Source organism: Biomphalaria glabrata, chromosome 2, assembly GCF_947242115.1.
Source record: "Biomphalaria glabrata chromosome 2, xgBioGlab47.1, whole genome shotgun sequence".
Lineage (NCBI taxonomy): Eukaryota > Metazoa > Mollusca > Gastropoda > Planorbidae > Biomphalaria > Biomphalaria glabrata.
Genome location: NC_074712.1, coordinates 19,175,776 through 19,194,917, shown reverse-complemented (window position 1 = coordinate 19,194,917; position 19,142 = coordinate 19,175,776). Strand labels below are relative to the sequence as shown.

General features: G+C 41.0%; 1 protein-coding gene across 2 annotated transcripts in view; it reads left to right on the top strand.

The window, feature by feature from the left end:
* The window catches only part of LOC106051190 (uncharacterized), a 118,259-nt gene extending 113,469 nt beyond the window's left edge, over nt 1-4,790 (top strand). The window contains exons 6-7 of one of the 2 annotated variants that reach the window (XM_056019567.1): nt 479-644; nt 4,514-4,790. In XM_056019567.1, coding sequence (XP_055875542.1) covers nt 479-644; nt 4,514-4,707 — 360 coding nt within the window. In that variant the 3' untranslated portion in view covers nt 4,708-4,790. Of the gene's footprint in view, nt 1-478; nt 645-4,513 lie in introns of those variants that run through there. The other variant, XR_008776466.1, reaches the window with a different exon arrangement.
* The last annotated feature ends 14,352 nt before the right edge of the window (nt 4,791-19,142 follow it).

Genomic DNA, 19,142 nt, shown 5'->3' with positions numbered 1-19,142 from the left:
TTTACAATATATATAGGTGTGTATCAAAGTTTAAAAAGCACTTTTTTACTGCTCATAAATGCTTTATAATAAAGTACACAAAATTGCAAGTCACAAATTTTCGTTTCATAAAACTCTTTAATTGGCCAGACTATATTTATTTATGTCTATGATGTAAATACATTCGGAATTTCAAAGAAACTGCTTTGTCTCGTACGCACATTTTGATAACAGCACATAAAACAATTGCACACTTTTATGCGCAATTGGACTATTACATGACGAGTAGTCTTTCACTTTTATACTATGCGAATTAGCATGCATTGTTTTGGTGAGTCTTCTTAATCAAAAAATGTAATAATGTAAAATAAATGTGCGTTTCGAAAGTATTAGTATATCGCTACAACAACTATGGATAATGAGTTTTTAAGAATTTATATATTTATTGATAATATTGTTATTTTTAATGATAATATTGCTAATTTTAATGATAATTTAGGTAAGTTTCTTAGACTTGACTGCCCCACAGTACGGCCTTCCAATCTTTGACTGGGTCGTCAGTATCGAGGTAGCAGAGCACATCCCGGCCAAGTTTGAAGAGATTTACTTGGACAATCTGGCCAGGCATGCACGTGAAGGAATCATTCTGAGCTGGGCTGTGCCAGGTAAGCGTGGGAATCAAACCGAATCATACATATTGATAAGGTTCATTTGTGCGGTTGAAAATGATTATCTCTGTCTTCAGAACTAAGAATGGATGGAGCTACTTGTTGAAGGAAAAAAAACAGAGCAGAAATCCTCTTAGTGAAATAAAACACTGTATTCATCAAAATGGAATCACGACAATAAAATATATGCTAAAAAACACTTAAAACAAGGTTACATAGACAGCTTGCTTGGAAATATAAACTCAAAATCGGCCCCGGAAGTGGTCCACCCAGCAGGTAAAAAGGCAGGTTTCAATATTTCATAAAGAACATCATAATGAAATTCTATACATCACAATGAAAATCTGTAAAAGACAAATGACAGAGAAGAATGGAGAAAGAAGGTTGACAAATCTTGTGCTGTGCTCCAGCGGTCCAGCAGACGAAAGGATAGGTGAAAGTCGATGTGAAGTGACATGTGAACGTGGCCTAACTAATGTCTTATAATTAATATCTAATTGATCTAATTGTTTTGTAAAGGGTCAATCTCTTATTCAAATCCTCAAGAAAAAAAAAAAACATTTCGTAAAAACAAAAAATTCCTTTACTTAAGTATTGTTGTAATTCTCTCTAAGGCAGGCACTCAACGAAAGACAGGTTGACAAGAGTAAACGATGTATTTATTTAGTATAACTTGTATAAGCATCAACAAATAGTAATAGTTACTAGTTAGACTTGGACGTCTGCTATAAAGTCACAGGGAGTAATATGTCTCAGTTCTAAGAGTCCTACTTCATATCAGAACACAGAACAGACCACCGACACACTTCCCAGTGTCGATCCAGGTCTCCCACACAGTTTCCTAGTATCACACAGGACAGCACTCAGCACCAGACTGTTCAAACTCCCACGACTTTTAGCCGGCTCACAACAGTCCTTCTTCCTATCTCAATATGTGTTTCACTAGTCGTGTTCAGTAGTGCTCAGATGCGTACCATTAGTGTAGCGCAGGAGCGTGGTTACAACAGTATTCTATGACCATAGCACTGGCGGATCCAGAACTTTCGAGTGGGGGGGGGGGCGATTTTTTTCCAAACCCTAACCCTAACGCCCAGTAAACCCTAACCTTATGCATAAACGTGCATATATATATATATATTTATATATGAGAATAAAAAAAGCAGCATTTCTCAACCTCCGGCGAAAAACAAAACAACTGGTGCAGCGCTATAAGGCTTCCTAGTGGGGCTCGCGGCGAAGTCCCGACGCCAAAAGCGTTTCCTTGCATTCTTCACTGCAGAAACGTATTCTCCTGACATCTACAGCTCATTATTCATCAATAGAGTTCGGGGCGAAGCCCCGACGCCAAAAGCGATTTCTTGCATTCTTCAATACAGAAACGTATTTTCCTAACATCTACAGCTCATTATTCGTCAATGGAGTTCGGGGCGAAGCCCCGACGCCAACAGCGTTTTCTTGCATTCTTCAATGCAGAAACGCATTCTCCTGACATCTACAGCTCCTTATTTATCAGTGGGGTTCCGTGGGGTTCAGTGGGGTTCCGACGCCAAAAAAGATTTCTTGCATTCTTCACCGATTTTTTCCATGAAAAGATAAGATAACCCATATATTTAGATTTTGGCTTTGAGGATCGACGTCGAAAAAATAATTATTCGATAAATAATATTCAATAAAATTGAAGTATAAATTGTGAGTTGTAGTCCCAAATTTATTTAACTAGCAAAATATCAGATTGAGTAAAGGTTGGGAAAAGGGACTATGAAATACGAATGTGAGTTTAGAACTCATCTCAATCGTGACTCTTATACTGAAAAATTTCGTTTGAATTCTAACTTTCTTAAAATAATTAGTATAAATTAATTTGAAATTACATAAACTCTGTCTGGAAATGGTAGGGGCGGTAGAGTTAAAACGATTAATCCTCGCTCCTTTAATAATTTTTGCTAAAGATTGCATTTGGCATTAAAGAATATGAGTGGGGCGACTCAACTAATTTTGTTCACAAACTATGATTCTCCATATAAATAGGACCGCCCCCCCCCACTAAGAGGGCTAGAGTGGGGAGGGCAGTACATGCAGCCGCCCTCCCCCCAACCCCACCGAATCGGCAAGATACCAGAAAGGGATTGACATAATATAAAATGTATATATTAATTGAATTAATTTTGTTCACAAACTATGATTTCTCCATAAAAGTAGGACCGCCCCCCCTACTCAAAGGGTTTAGGTGGGAAAGGCAGTAGAGGTATTCGCCCCTCCTCCCCCCCCAATCGGCAAACAGGGAACGACATAGTATAAAGATCGGTTAAAATATCAATAACAATTTCTAATCGTATAGATATTTAATTGATTCTGTTAGCAAGCTGTGATTTCTAGAAATAAATTGGACCGCCCCCCCCCCCACTCGAAAGTGTATGGGGGGGGCGGGATTGATACCATCGCCCCCTTCCGACCCCACCAAATCGGCCAAATACTAGAGAGGGGGGGGGCAAAATAATCTAAAAATAGGTTGAAATATAAATAATTAGTATATATTATTAACATAAGTAATAAATTCGTATACAAATTGTGTAAATTCTATACTAAAATTCGTCCGCCCCCCCCCCCGGGGGGCTTCGGTCGAGTGGGGGGGGGGCGATCGCCCCTACCGCCCCCCCCCTGGATCCGCCAGTGGACCATAGTGTATCATTAAATGATGCAGTTCACGCGAAATATGAAAAACAACTTATTGATTGTTTTCATAATTTATGTCCAACTTATATGCATACTAAATAGATTTTTTCTCTTTAAAAAAAGTAAACATTTTTTTGTGTAAATGTAGTAGTTAGAAGGACAGAACTTACATAACGTAGCATTACAAATTTAAAAAAAAATTATTTTTGATAAAAAATCTTAAACTATTTGCATAAATGTTTAATTAATATGGTAGAGATTTATTTGGATCAGTCATGTAATCAAAATTGTAACAGATCTAGACTAAAAGAAAAGCATTAAAATACAAGATTACAAAGTTGTAAATTGAAAGCAAGCACTCAACAGACGAAGAATAACAGTGATAATAAATGAATAAATAAATGAAACAAATAACACACACACTAACCAACAGGATGTCAGGTTTACTTAGATCTAGTTTTTCTTTTCAAAATTAGCCGACATTCACCATCATGTCTCTATGTCCTTATGGAAGGAGGACGGACAACGACCAGACTGGCAGCACATCTCAGAGAAAGAAGCTGCCACCAAAGCATCCTGGGCTCAGTGGGACTCGCTGACGGGTCGTTAATTGTGTCATCAATAGGGTTTGGGAATCCGCAGTCTTAGTCGTCTTCAGCTGATGTTGCCTAAAGTGAGGGTGACTGAAGTACTAGAATAAATGCATAATAACTCCAGTGGATCTCATCTTGGTGTAAACAAGACTTTGGAAAGGGTTCGACAGCGTTTCTACTGGTTGAGATATCGAGAAGACGTGGAGAAATGGTGTCGAAGATGTGACGTCTGAGCGGCATCAAAGGGCCCGCAACGTAAAATAATAGGGCATATGCAGCAGCACAACGCTGATATACATGGAGTGCACTAGTACCCTGTTTCACACGAGCATTGATAATAGAGGACAGGACATAGAGGCACGATGGTGAATGCCGGCTTATTTTGAAAAGAAAAACTAGATCTAAGTAAACCTGACATGCTGTTGGTTTGTGTGTGTGTGTTATTTGTTTTATTTATTCAATCACTATCGCAACACACGTGCAAGACAAAGTACAAACATAAACATTGAATACATTCTCTTTTTACTGGGATTATTTGTGCTTGATTCTACTAGGTCATATATTTATAAATATATCTGATATCTCTGACGCCTATTTCAGGTCAAAAGGGATTATCTCACGTCAATAACAAACCCTTAGCAGATGTCATCAAAGAAATGTCTAAAAGAGGTTTCCATATCGATGTCCAGGCTGGCGAGCCACTCAGAAAAGCTTCATTATTCGGCTGGCTTCGAAACAATGTTCACGTTTATTATAGAACTTTCAAAGAGACTTTGAGAGAGCTGGATGCTTGAGTTCATTAAGAAAACACAAGTGTGTGTGTGTGTGTGTGCTTTTTAAAAATAGAACTTGTTGCTTCATAAAGAGTACATAAGTACTTATTAGAGATTTAATGTCAATAATATATGTGACTCTAGGTTTGTGTTTAAACAGATTTTTTAAGACACCGTTATGTTTTGTTTTGTTTTAAATCTGGTTTTAAAATTTTTTTTGTATGTTCTCAATGAACTGAAATGTTTTGTCGAAGATTTATTTTTTATTATGTAAACAAGAATTTACCAGAACTACAAGAACTTACCAGAACTACAAGAACTTACCAGAACTACAAGAACTTATCAGAATACTAATTTCAAAACAAGATACAGACGTAACAAGGTAACATTGAGTTACACCAGGGTCCCAAGTCTACTCACATGGTGAGTCTTCCGTTCCATGACCACGTGACCATTACACTATGAGAAGCGTTTCGATGCTAGAAGTGGTGAAATCAAGACTGAACGTTCACCTTTACATTCCAGGCAGAACTGAATGTTTGCTTTATTGAACAGACGAAACTAAAACATTTGCCATCATTGATCAGGGAAATGAGTATGCAGTATCAGTATGGAATAGCGGAACAAAAGGAAGACTCAAATTGCGTTTTAAAAATATTTCCAAGCATGTGATTACAAAACGTATACTTAGATTGTAACAAAAAAAATGTTGAAAATGTTGGATAATCAAAACTAGATTCTAGAATGAAGATGATACACATGAAAGCAAACTTTTAACATTTCTAAATTTATGTACGGCGATTATTTGAACACTATTTATACATTATTTTAAAAGACAAAGAAGTCTGGTGATTTCCCTTGTGTAACACAAAAAAATGCCCTACTACAGCAAAAACATATATGACTTTATTGAAATCTAGCCTTGAAAACGTTGAAACAGGCTTCCTATATATTTTTTACAATAATGTAAGAACTCTGCCATGCGCACTGTCACCTTGCACAATGTAACGCAACATTTAGGGCGGGGCAAGTAGACACTGTTAAAAATGAAAAGGTTCTTCGGCACAAAGCGACAAGAAATAATTTGGGAGTCTAGCGAACAGCGAAATAGAGGACAATCAAATATATAAAAATACTGTTTTTTTTTTAAGTTTATCTAAAGGAAAGAGCTCCACACTTACAACTATGAATGTCAATAATGTAGAAGTTATTTAATTTTTTAAAATATTAAACAAATTAATTAATTACTGATGAATAGTTGACTAAACTGTTATTTTATTAAATTGATTCATGTATTTTTTAAAATAAAAAAAAAACTTTAAAGTTTCATCATAGACTTATATTATAGACTTATATATACTACTAGATTGGAAACTGGAAATACATTTCTTAACCACGACTGATCGCTCGTGAACATGTTGTAGAAAGTTGGATCAAGGCGTTGTTTTGTCAAGTAGTTCAAAGAAGTCAAGTTGTTGTTTTTTTAACCCTAAACTATGTAACATATAATTTTAATTTTTAGATCTAGATCTAGTAATTGATTATCAAAAAAAAATCACAATTTAGTGTTTGCATTTAGTCTTTTAATAAATAAGATTATGCATCTAAAAATTGCTAAATAATAATTATGAGACGAGAGTAGCCTACTCTTATTTTCGATGTTCATTTACTAGATCTAGATCTAAAAATTAAATTATATGTTACATAGGTTAGGATTGAAAAAAACTGCAATTCATTCCTTAAACTACTTTACAAAACAACGCCTTGATCCAATTTTCTAAAAAATTTTCACATTTTTTTGTAGTGTTAAAAAGTCTCCATGTCCAGTCTAGATCTAGTATATATAAGTCTATGGTTTCAACTTTATCCAAGAATGAGTCTAAGAGGAGTAACGTGTACAATTATCAAATTGAACGAATCCTACATACATAGCCATATCTGTGAATACAGAAGGATTAATTTCCCTGGTTGGTATCAAGCAAATTAATTAATTACCAATAATTAATTAGCTAACTGCATACTTTTTTTATTAATTCACGTATTGTACTCGCCAATGGATAGTTTTTAAAATAAAAAAAATCAACTTTATCCGAGAATGGGTGTGTGGTACATAACGTGTTCAAATTTTGTGACAGACAAAGTGGATCTAAGCTTTGTAATAAACAGACAGAGTGGATCTAAGCTTTGTAATAAACAGACAGAGTGGATCTAAGCTTTGTAATAAACAGACAGAGTGGATCTAAGCTTTGTGACAAACAAAGTGGATCTAAGCTTTGTGACAGACAGACAGACAGACAGAATGGATCTAAGCTTTGTAACAGACAGATAGAGTGGATCTAAGCTTTGTGACAGACAGTGGATCTAAGCTTTGTGACAGACAGAGTGGATCTAAGCTTTGTAACAGACAGAGTGGATCTAAGCTTTGGATGGCTGCCTGGTCGTGCGGTTTGCGCGCTGGACTGTCGTTCAGATTTATCGACGCTCGAGGGTTCAAACCCTGCCCGCTCCCATCCCGCTTCGTCCTGCGGGAGGTTTGGACTAGGAAGTAACTATCTTCAACTCTTAAGGAACATCCGAATTATGTAAAACATTTTACAAACATTTTTGTGACAGACAGAGTGGATCTAAGCTTTGTGACAGACATAGTGGATCTAAGCTTTGTGAAAGACAGACAGAGTGGATCTAAGCTTTGTGACAGACAGAGTGGATCTAAGCTTTGTAACACACAAAGTGGATCTAAGCTTTGTAACAGATAGACAGAGTGAATCTAAGCTTTGTAATAAAGAGTGGATCTAAGCTTTGTGACAGACAGACAGAGTGAATCTAAGCTTTGTAACAGATTGACAAAGTGGTTCTAAGCTTTGTAACCTGAGATGAACTCCAATTGGTGACAAGGCAGGGAGACCTAGGTCTCCCGTAGTGCCCTTGTAAGGAACTCTGCTGTTTGGCGTAGTGCCTCGTAGCTTCCATACAAATTTAGTAAACCACTAGATACGTCCTCCCGCAGCTCGCGGAGCTGCGGACACTCTTGCAAGACGTGCGCCACCGTCTCTTCTGATTCCCCGCAGTGTCGGCAACGGGCATCAAAGTTTGGCCAGAACCGGGCGAAGTACGCACCTATGGGGCAGTGTCCCGTACGCCACTGCGCTATTGTTGATTGTTCCGACCTTTTTAGCCTCCACCACGGGTCCTCTCGATTTGGGCGGCGCATGTGCTGCCAGACTCCCCTGGCAGTGTTGGAGTCATCCCAGGATTTTAACCACTTTTCATGTACCCACTCTCGTATTACTGTCGTAGCCTGTTGAAACGTACTTGGCGATTCGAAAGCGGGCACGGCCAGCGCTCCTTCTCGTGCTAGAGCATCAGCCACTGCATTGCCCCTCACGCCGCAGTGCGAGGGCACCCACTGCATAATGATGACAGCTCCAATAAGCAGGCGGATGTTATTTGCGGCGCCTAATGTCTCTTCCACCAATTTGGACTTTCCCCCTAAGCCAGCCATGGCTTGGAGGCAGGACTGGGAATCGGTAACCATTACAACGGTAGTCGCAACGGTTATCTTTTCGCGCAGTTTTTGGAGCACGTGATTTAGGGTATTCGTAATCGCCGTTAGTTCAGCATCAAAGCTACATGCGGCGAGGCCGCATGTGCCTGACAGCTTTTCTGGGTCCAGGTCTGGGTAACAGATATAGGCCCCATACCCAGCTCTTACGGGGTCCTTCATGACCGACCCGTCTATGTAGCAATATATGGCATCGGCCGGGTAGGTCTTTAGTGTTTCCAATGCCATTTTCCTTAGTAGGTCCGGGTGTGTGTGTCTTTTAGTGGCCCCCTCCAACCCATTTATAGTGAAATTTATGGGAGGGATGGGCTGTCTCCTCCAGGGCGGGCACATGCTTATCCGTCTAATTGGGACCCGGTCAGTGGAGAGGCCAGCTTGTGCACTCAAATTTGTAGCGCAGTGCATAAATGAGGTCCGTTTGATCCTATGTTTTTCTCTCCAATGACTGACTAAAGTGTGGGTCGGGAGCTCTGGTTCGCCCCTTATGTAGCGTTCCAGGGCAGTTAGCACGGCGCGCTCTCTCCTCAGGCTGAGAGGAGCAACGTTGGACATAATTTCTGCAGCGGAAGTTGGGCTCGTTCTATAGGTGCCGCAAATGAATCGGAGAGCCTGGGCCACGATCGAGTGATTCGAGGGCCGTCTTGCTTGCGTACACCTGCACGGGCAGGCTGTACTCAATTTGGGACCTGACAGCCCCTGTGTACAGTGTGCGGAGCGTGTCAGCTCGGGCGCCCCACTTGGTACTGGCTAGCTTTCTGAGTAACCCCAACTTCTCCGAGGCCTTTCGTTCAACATCCTGGATGTGCAAGTGCATTGAGAGCTTCCTATCTAGTGTAACTCCTAGATATTTTGGCATGTTTTCACGTTGGAGTCGCAGCCCACCGAGTTGGAGCTCGAATGGGGCCCCAAGAATGTCGATTCCTAGGCTGAACAGGCACCAGGTCGTTTTGGCAACGTTTATCTGAATCTGCCATTATGAACAATACGAGGAGATGGTTTGGAGGTCGGCTTGTAATTCTGCCTAAAGTTGGTCAGCTTTCTTCCCGGTTGACCAGAGGACAATATCGTCAGCATATAGCAGTTTGCGACACCGGAGTGAGCTGGGCAAATCATTAAGATAGGCCATGAAAAGGATACACGAGAGGGCGGATCCCTGGGGTAACCCTCTTATTGGGGTATTTTCCCCACTTAGAGAGTACTGGAACTGTGTTCGTGTTTTCCTCTCCGTTAGGAACTGTTTTATCCAGTTGTAGGTCCGCCCGCGTACGCCCATGGCTCTAAGCTTAAGATAGAGGCCTTGCTTCCACACCCGGTCATAAGCCTGTTTTAGATCAATAAAAACTGCGTATGTGCTCTCGGACCTCTGGAACCCGTCGGCCACCTCCTGCATGAATACCGTGACCTGGTCGATCGGGCTCAAGCCTGCCCTAAAGCCAGCCTGCTCTGGCGCTAGGATACCGACACTCTCAAAGCTCCACACGAGTCGCTCGCTGACCATCCGTTCTACTATCTTGCCGATAGTGGATGTCAGGGATATGGGTCTGTAGGACTCCACGTTAGTCGCGTCTTTGCCCTTTTTTAGTATTGGAACAATGGTAGCACAGCGCCAGGCCCTGGGTAGTCTGGACTCTACCCAGGTCCGATTCGCAAACTCAAGGAGTTTTTCTTTCGCAATACCCCCAAGATGTTTTACCATCTCAGGAGTAATCTTGTCTGGCCCCGGATCCTTTCTGTTTTTACACTTAGCTATCGCTCTGTCCAGCTCAGCACGGCAGAAGGGCGCATTGCACGTGTCCAGGTCTTCCAACCCATCCGACTCCCTCTCGAGTCTCTTACGCTCCTTGTTGAGGGCTATAGACGTGGCAGACTTCTTTTCGGACTTGCTTATCGAAGCGAAATATTTGTTAAGCAAGTCGGCCATTTTTTTATTTTTGCCTCTCGATCCCCACTGGGTGACAATAATGGGGTGGCTGTACGCTCCGAATCTTTGGCCTCAAGATTGCGAAGAAGACGCCAGGCTTTGGAAGTATCCCGAAGATCCAGCCCGGCACAGGCATCACTCCAGTGGTTCGCTCGTACACGTTGGGCCACCTCGCTTGCCTTCCGGCATAATGCGTTAAACTCCTGCGGCATCCAGGAGTCCCCTTTTTTTGTGCTCTGCGCCTCGCCCGTTTCCTGGCCGTGACTATTCGGTTTGATTCTCGGGACCAGGCGGGTCTATGCCTTATGACGGGATAGGTCCGCGGGATATGCTTCCTAGCCGCACCCAAAATCGCTGCAGTGATTTCACCGTATTTTGTGTCGACTGTCCCTTCCTCCATCGCGATACTCGACAGGGCGGAGTCGACAGCCGCCCCGTATGCTGGCCAGTCAGCCTTAGTGTAGCTCCATTTCTTGGGCCGTTTAGTGGCTACACCCCTGGCCTCTGAGAGAGCAATAGTAATTTCTATGGGTTTATGATCGCTTCCAAAATCCTCAAGCACTTTGATTGTGGTTTTCCCCTCTAGATCAGCGGAGATTAGTGTTAAATCAGGTCTCGAGAGAGACCCGTTGCCAGTGTGTAGGAGGGTTGGCGGGCTATGTTTATTCTGCATGCAGAATAGATTTGTAGTGTTTAGGATTTCATGGACTTTTTGGCCCGAGGAGTCGGTTGCGTCATAGCCCTATGCAGGAGATTTTGCATTTAAGTCCCCAGCTAATAGAGTTTTAGTTAAGATGTTCTTATTGCCGAGGTTAATGGCAAGTTCATGTTTAGGCGGATTATAGCAGTTAATTACCGTGAATTTTCTTCCAGCTTTGAAAATATCAAGCGAGATGGCGTCGGTTCGCCCGCTTTGAGGGCCAGGATTTTGAGAAACTGTCATGCCGTTCCTTACATATGTGATAACTCCACGGCACTCATCGCATTTACATTTATAAGCCGTATAGCCACTAATGTGGCTACTTCGTTTCTTGCCTACAAGAGTCTCCTGAAGTAGTGCGATATTGTTATGACCCTATTGGCGGCGCAAAAGGATTAACTATAGGCTCAGCTGACACACACGTGAGTCACTCAGGTCAGCGGGGCCATGGACAAGGGACAGTACTACGATTACACGATTACACGCAAATATGACCAATGTTATGGTCATGTGATCGAAAGCCTGCGTGTACGAGGACACAGTGTGTAGGAAAGCGGCAGTTCAAGACCGGAGAGCGTCGAGACCGGGACTGTTAGTCGGCCATGAAGTCGGTCCTGGTTGAGTCCTCAGGTGTTCATGTACAAGTCCAGAAAGAGAGACAGTAGAGTTTTGTACGGTGATGTACAGAGTGACATTTTAGTTGTTGATGTGTTTGATGCCAATTGTCTAGTATGGGCTGTTATCTACTTATTCACTCTTTATTAAAGTACCCGATATTGTGGAGCTCTTGTTGTCAAGTTCTTGATGTGTTGATGTGTTGTGTTGTGTTTAGCAGTGTTTACAGATGGCCTGATTAGGAAGAGAGGATCGTAACACTGGTGTGTTGAAGTGGGATTTCCTATGGCTTCTGTAAAACTGCTAGATGAACTGAATCTGAAAGAACTGAAACAAGAGCTGAAATGGCGAGGACTGAAGTACTACGAAAAGAACAACGAAACTCTTAAAGAACGTCTCCGGCAAGCCCTAGTGGATGAAGAGGAAGATCCGAACACGTACCTCTTTGAACTCAAACCCGATGTTGTAGAGCTCTTGATCACATTTCAAAAACAGATGTTGGCTGGCTTTCAGAATGTGATCAAGGGTGACTCGCAGAAAGAAACAGGTGAAGAAACAAGAGAAGAGACCGAGACCAATAGTTCAACAATCGCTTTTGCTACAGACGTCCATGACGTGAGTGCCTCCATCAGCCAGATAGAACAAGACAACGTCGTGTCTTACCTCAAGCCTGTAGCTTAGGACATTAAAGACATCTGTCAATCTGCCAGTGCTGATGAGAGGAACTCAAATCTTGATGGCTGCACCCAGATGTTTGGCAAGAACGTTATGTGTCGAGCTCCGAAGGGAGAACGCCAACTCCAAGAAACCCATCGGCAAGGTCTGCACCCAACAGACGTTTGTCCTGCTGACGAGACCATAGTGAGAAACCCTGGTTCTGGTCAAGTAAGTGAACTGGAGCCTGATGCTGAAGATGAGGGTTCTTCGCAAGTGGAGTGCTGCCAACTTGCTCCACTAGTTTGCCCTCCGGACAAGCCTGAAGATGATGTGTGCCACTATTTCCCCTCCTGTGGACCTAATACCCATTCCCAAAACCCATCTCTTGAAAGCTCTATGAAACAACCTGATAGGCCAAAGATCTTGGTGACCCCAGTCCTGACATCTTATCCCTCCCCATGTGCTGGATGGCTGCCTTCAGTAGTGAGCGACCAAAGAAGACGATGGTTGCTGAATCCAAAGTGCATGGCGATGCAACCACGACGTCTGTGCAACCAGGTGAAGGTCAACTGGAGCAGAAGGAAAAAGAGACATACGCAGACTACAGCACAGATGACTCCATCGAGATGGCAATATAAGCCTATTGTCGCCCCCACCGATAAACCTCCTCCTGCATCGATTCACCTCCACTGCCCATGTCGTGTGATAGATTTTGTCCGGGACGGACAAATCTGAGAAGGGGGCAGTGTTATGACCCTATTGGCGGCGCAAAAGGATTAACTATAGGCTCAGCTGACACACACGTGAATCACTCAGATCAGCGGGGCCATGGACAAGGGACAGTACTACGATTACACGATTACACGCAAATATGACCAATGTTATGGTCATGTGATCGAAAGCCTGCGGTACGAGGACACAGTGTGTAGGAAAGCGGCAGTTCAAGACCGGAGAGCGTCGAGACCGGGACTGTTAGTCGGCCATGAAGTCGGTCCTGGTTGAGTCCTCAGGTGTTCATGTACAAGTCCAGAAAGAGAGACAGTAGAGTTTTGTACGGTGATGTACAGAGTGACATTTTATTTGTTGATGTGTTTGATGCCAATTGTCTAGTATTGGCTGTTATCTACTTATTCACTCTTTATTAAAGTACCCGATATTGTGGAGCTCTTGTTGTCAAGTTCTTGATGTGTTGATGTGTTGTGTTGTGTTTAGCAGTGTTTACAGAAGGCCTGATTAGGAAGAGAGAATCGTAACAATATCTATTGCCCTCTCATGGAGGAGTTTCGTGAGCTCTAATATCTTAGGTACTAGACCACAGATATTGAGCTGAAGTACTTTTATCTGGCTAAGTCTATCGCTCCCTAAGGTTTTAGGACTGGTAGCGACAGACCGTTGTAATGGTTGATGATTTGGAGGACCGATGGTCCTCGCTTCGTTGGTCGTGTTTGGTTGGGCCTTTTGGGTTGTAATGGTTGGTTGGGCCTGGTGCGGGACATGATCACCAGGTTGGTGTGGTTGGCTAGCCACACCTTGGCTACCGTTCTTCCGAGGGAAGAACGAATGCAGTGTAGCCTGGGAAGAGGGCTTCGTCCTGGGAAGGGGAACCTTCGCTGATTTTTCGTGGTTCGACAGGTTCCGCCGGATCGGAACCACGGGGCGAGTAGTAGAGGATTTTTCGTTGTCGGGCCTGCCGCCCGCTACCCGCGCGACGGAGCCTGTTTGGGTCTGCTCGTACCCGGGTTTTCTGGTTTGTTGTGTATTATTCATGTTTGTATAGAAGTCGAAGACCGTTGGCGGCCTTAGTTATTGTCGATTAGAAAGTAGTGTACACAGGGCCTGCAAGAGGGTCCGAAATCTTTGGGTGCGGGAAGTCCGCACCACTGGTCACCACCTCCGTATGGCAAGAGCTCACCTACAGGAGGAGTGGTTGTGTAAGGATTGTTCGATATCCCCAGTATCGAGACTGCTTATTGGGAAGCGCGTTCCTCTACTACCTCACAGGGGACGGGCTAGATAGAGCCTTGCTCGTGGACGCCGACCAGTCCGTCCGACGCAGCCCGCTAAGGCCGTGTCAGTCAGTCCAGTCTTTGCCCAATGGGAGACCCGCGAATCAGCCGAGTCCCAGGAGAACCCGACCAACCCTCGAGTTGGTGTCCAGCGCTATCCGCTTTTCGGAGATCCCGTTAGGTCTCTTACTCACCGTTGCCCCGGGGCCCCACAGGGGGGGGGGGTGGACATAACCCCTTTGAATTCCTTTTACACTTGCCGGCTGCTCATTCATCAGCGGCAAGCAACCAGTACCCTTGACCACTCCTAAGCGAGCAGGAGTGTTCAACCGGCGACCACGATGAGGTGGTACTGGAACGCCGAGCTTATGTAAGCTTTCTAACAGACAGAGAGAGTTGATGTAAGCTTTGTAATAAACAGACAGAGTGGATCTAAGCTTTGTGACAGACAGGCAGAGTGGATCTAAGCTTTGTAACAGATAGACAGAGTGGATCTAAGCTTTGTAACAGTCAGACAGCGTGGATCTAAACTTTCTGACAGATAGAGTGGATCTAAGCTTTGTAATAGACAGAGTGGATCTAAGCTTTATGACAGACAGACAGAGTTGGTCTAACCTTTGTAACAGACAGATTTAATCTAAGCTTTGTGACAGACAGATAGAGTGGATCTAAGCTTTGTAACAGACAGACAGACAGAGTGGATCTAAGCTTTGTAACAGACAGACAGAGTTGATCTAAGCTTTGTAATAAACAGACAGAGTGGATCTAAGCTTTGTAATAAACAGACAGAGTTGCTCTAAGCTTTCTAATAAACAGACAGAGTGGATCTAAGCTTTGTAATAAACAGACAGAGTGGATCTAAGCTTTGTAATAAACAGACAGACAGAGTGGATCTAAGCTTTGTAATAAACAGACAGACAGAGTGGATCTAAGCTTTGGAATAAACAGAAGGAGTGGATCTAAGCTTTGTAATAAACAGACAGAGTGGATCTAAGCTTTGTAATAAACAGACAGACAGAGTGGATCTAAGCTTTGTAATAAACAGACAGAGTGGATCTAAGCTTTGTAATAAACAGATAGAGTGGATCTAAGCTTTGTAATAAACAGACAGACAGAGTGGATCTAAGCTTTGTAATAAACAGAAGGAGTGGATCTAAGCTTTGTAATAAACAGACAGAGTGGATCTAAGCTTTGTGACAGACAGGCAGAGTGGATCTAAGCTTTGTAACAGATAGACAGCGAGGATCTAAGCTTTGTAATAAACAGACAGACAGAGTGAATCTAAGCTTTGTAATAAACAGATAGAGTGGATCTAAGCTTTGTAACAGACAGACAGCGTAGATCGAAGCTTTGTAACAGACAGACAGAGTGGATCTAAGCTTTGTAACAGATTGACAGAGTGGATCTAAGCTTTGTGATAGACAGACAGAGTGGATCTAAGCTTTTTAACAGACAGACAAAGTGGATTTAAGCTTTGTAACAGACAGATAGAGTGGATCTAAAATTTGTAACAGACAGACAAAGTTGATCTAAGCTCTGTGACAGATAGACAGAATGGATCTAAGCTTTGTAACAGACAGACAGAGTGATCTAAGCTTTGTAACAGACAGACAAAGGTGATCTAAGCTTTGTATCAGACAGACAAAGTGGATCTAAGTTTTGTAACAGACAGACAGTGTTGATCTAAGCTTTGTAACAGACAGACAGTGTTGATCTAAGCTTTGTAACAGATTGACAAAGTGGATGTAAGCTTTGTGACAGACAGAGTTGATCTAAGCTTTGTAAGAAGACGCCTTCTTCGTCCTGCCTTATAACTGGCGTGTGAGCATTTTGGGAAGTTGGTCTGGGGCGAAGTGAGGTTGGTAAACAGGTGAACTTAAGAAGAAAAACTCCATGTGCGAACTTAAGGAGTTGACAGACACTGTTGGAATAAGTCGTTAAAAAGAAACATCCTTGAACGTTTCCCTTTTTAAAGCATGATATATGTAATGATGGAAACGGAATTTTTAATAACACTTTTAGTTTTAGAAATCTAAACATGAACATGATAGACAGACGAACGGCCGGAAAGACATCACAAAACCATTAACTACTGGTCGCTAGAACCCTTCCTGGCCTATTATCTGTAGAGGTTCGAGTTACAAGGAAATAAACTGAAGTAATAATGGCCATGTTTCGATTGATACAAGAATATCGCGACGAAATAGTCAAGAAATGATTGAAAATCGAGACTTATGTCTTTAAGGGGAGGAGGACCACCACTAGGGAGCAAAATATCGATATTTAAAATTAAAAAATCGAACTTTTTTTTTATTTCATTATTTGAAAGTTTATCCATTTATCTACAAGTTTTGAACATTGAAATATGTAATTTTTAACTTTAAATATTGTTTTTAGTCATTTTTCTAGAGCATGTATAATGTTTATTTCATCTAATTCCGAATCTACATGTAAATAATACCCTTGGTAACGCATTGAATACTTTTGAGTAGTCATATTCGACCTAGGCATATTTGGCATCAATGAAACCGTCGTTTCTTACACTTTCCTAAAATAACCGTATCTCTGAAATAATATAAATAGCGTTTCGGCTTTGAACGGAAACCCGTGGTCACCGAGAGTGTAAAATATATTTATTTATAGTATCTTATTATTTCCGACAAAATGATTGGTCGACATTGGGCTTCCGCCCCTATCGACATTAGTTTGAACATAAACAAAACATGGTTGTTTACGTTTCATTGATGATATAGTTTTAGATGCTCTACCTGTTGACTTATTATTCAACTTCTAAATCTAGATCTAGCATGAAAACTAAAAAGAATAGACCTTAGTCTAGATTCGTCATTCTAGATCTAGACATTATAAGACTATTAGCCGGCAGGCTAGGCTGAGATGAGGCCCTATCGACATCGCTATATTGATTATTCATTCATATTCCCATCAACATGATCAACTAGATCTAAACAAAAACATCCTTACCACATGATAACTGGTGCCTCTCAATCAAGTAGGCCTAAAGCCTATCCAAGCTTGCAATGCACATGTGATCTAGATCTAGCTGGATTATCAACAGTTTCACTACTACAAGATCTGATCTAGACTTAGACCTAGATAATAACTAATTTTCTTCTCTACAAGTTCTAGTTCTAGTCTAGTTACCACTTTGACATTCACTTTGGAAACAAGACTCAACTACCCAGGTAAAATAATTTTTATTATTGAAATAGATCTAGATCTAACTATTCTAACTTTCGATATAAATGTTATCACTATTGTAGAAAAAACAAACATCAATGGATCTATTTTTTTTTTTTACTGTACATAGGGCTGGGCTAATTCTAGACTATATTATACAATACAATACTTAAATTTCTGGATATAGATAAATAAAAAAAGAAATCACATTGTATTTCTTTGATATTATTAAAACTAACTTATATTTTTTTTTTAGAAAAACTATTTAAAAATAATAATTCAGCTGACTTTACAATCTTTTTTTTATTTTTATTTTAAAGGTTCTTCGGCATTGATGCAATCAACTGAAATTTTATGGAAAAGATCAGGGCAGAAGTTAACACAGAGATAAACAACCTTGTCTGATGGAAACACCAGAAATAAAAAAATTATCTTCCCTTTACTTCTTGTCCAAACTGTTGAGCCATGAACAGAATTATATTAGATAATGTATAGATAATAATAATCTTTAATATCCGTAAGAAAGTTTTTCTTACAATTTGTGCATTATATCAGACAAAACATTACAAGTATAGAAAACCAAAATAAATATTCACACCAGACTTACTCATAATTTACATGCAAAAAGTTTATATTAGATAGTTTGATGTTATTTAATGATTTGATGGCCAAGGAGAAAAAAGTTTTTGTGTCTGTTTGTCTTTGCTATCGGTGTCTTCTACCTCTTTTGTGATGGTAAAAATCACAAAATCCTGACTCAATGGAGGATTTTTTATTTCTAGAATCTTTTTTGCATTCTTATGAATGTTTTGCTCAAACGGCTGCCCAAATGAGGTTTGTTTTTTGCCCATGACTTTACCAGCACAATTAAGAATTCTATGCATTAAAAAAAATATTTTGAATGTTTCAGGTTGTGATATTAAAATATTGTAGATGTGAGCGTGATAAAAACATCGCCAAGGCCTTTTAACTAAAAGTAAATGAAGACTGTCTACCACGTAGTAAGGTTGCGACAGAGCGTCGCATGAGGTTTGCAGGACATGTTCTCCGACAAAATGAAGTACGCATACCAAAAGTTGCGATGACATGGAGGCCAATACGGAAAAGATCAAACAGGTACATCCTCGTATAACTTGGCACCACACTTTCATGGAGGTCCTCAGAACAGTGGACACCAGGTGGGAGGAGGCTTCAGACATTGCCAGTAACAGATCTTTGTGGATACAGCTTGCTTTCCTATGAACGTCGAGGGAGGACCTAAGTCTAAGTAAACTTTACGGAAAGACAGACTACATAAAATTAACTCTTTCTCTCCATAATTATTTTTCCACGTTTTGAAGGAATTCTTCAATTTGCTCATTACTATTTCACTACCCCTGTTATGATTGGGCTTTTATAGCTTTGTTGTTTGTTATCAGAAAATGTTGTATTTGGTATAGAATTAAAGGAGAATACATGCTCTTTTTATATAATGCAAAGTCAAGTTTAAAAAAATAAATTAATTAAATTAAATTAATGAGGTTAAAAACAAAGATGGTATTGTCGATGAGAAAAGAGTTAACCACAGCTTTTCCCGTTGTGTGGAAACTTTAATTGAAAAAAATGTTCTTTTTGTGTGCGTTTTTTTCCCAACCTGACATTTGATGTGATTCCATTTTTGTCACTTTCACTTCATTAAGAAATTTGAATGACATTAGTTCAACGTTGAAAAAAATTATTTATTCAGAAATTATTGCCTAGAAAAATATTGTATTGAATAATAAAACAAATCAAAAACACAACTTCAAGAATATTATC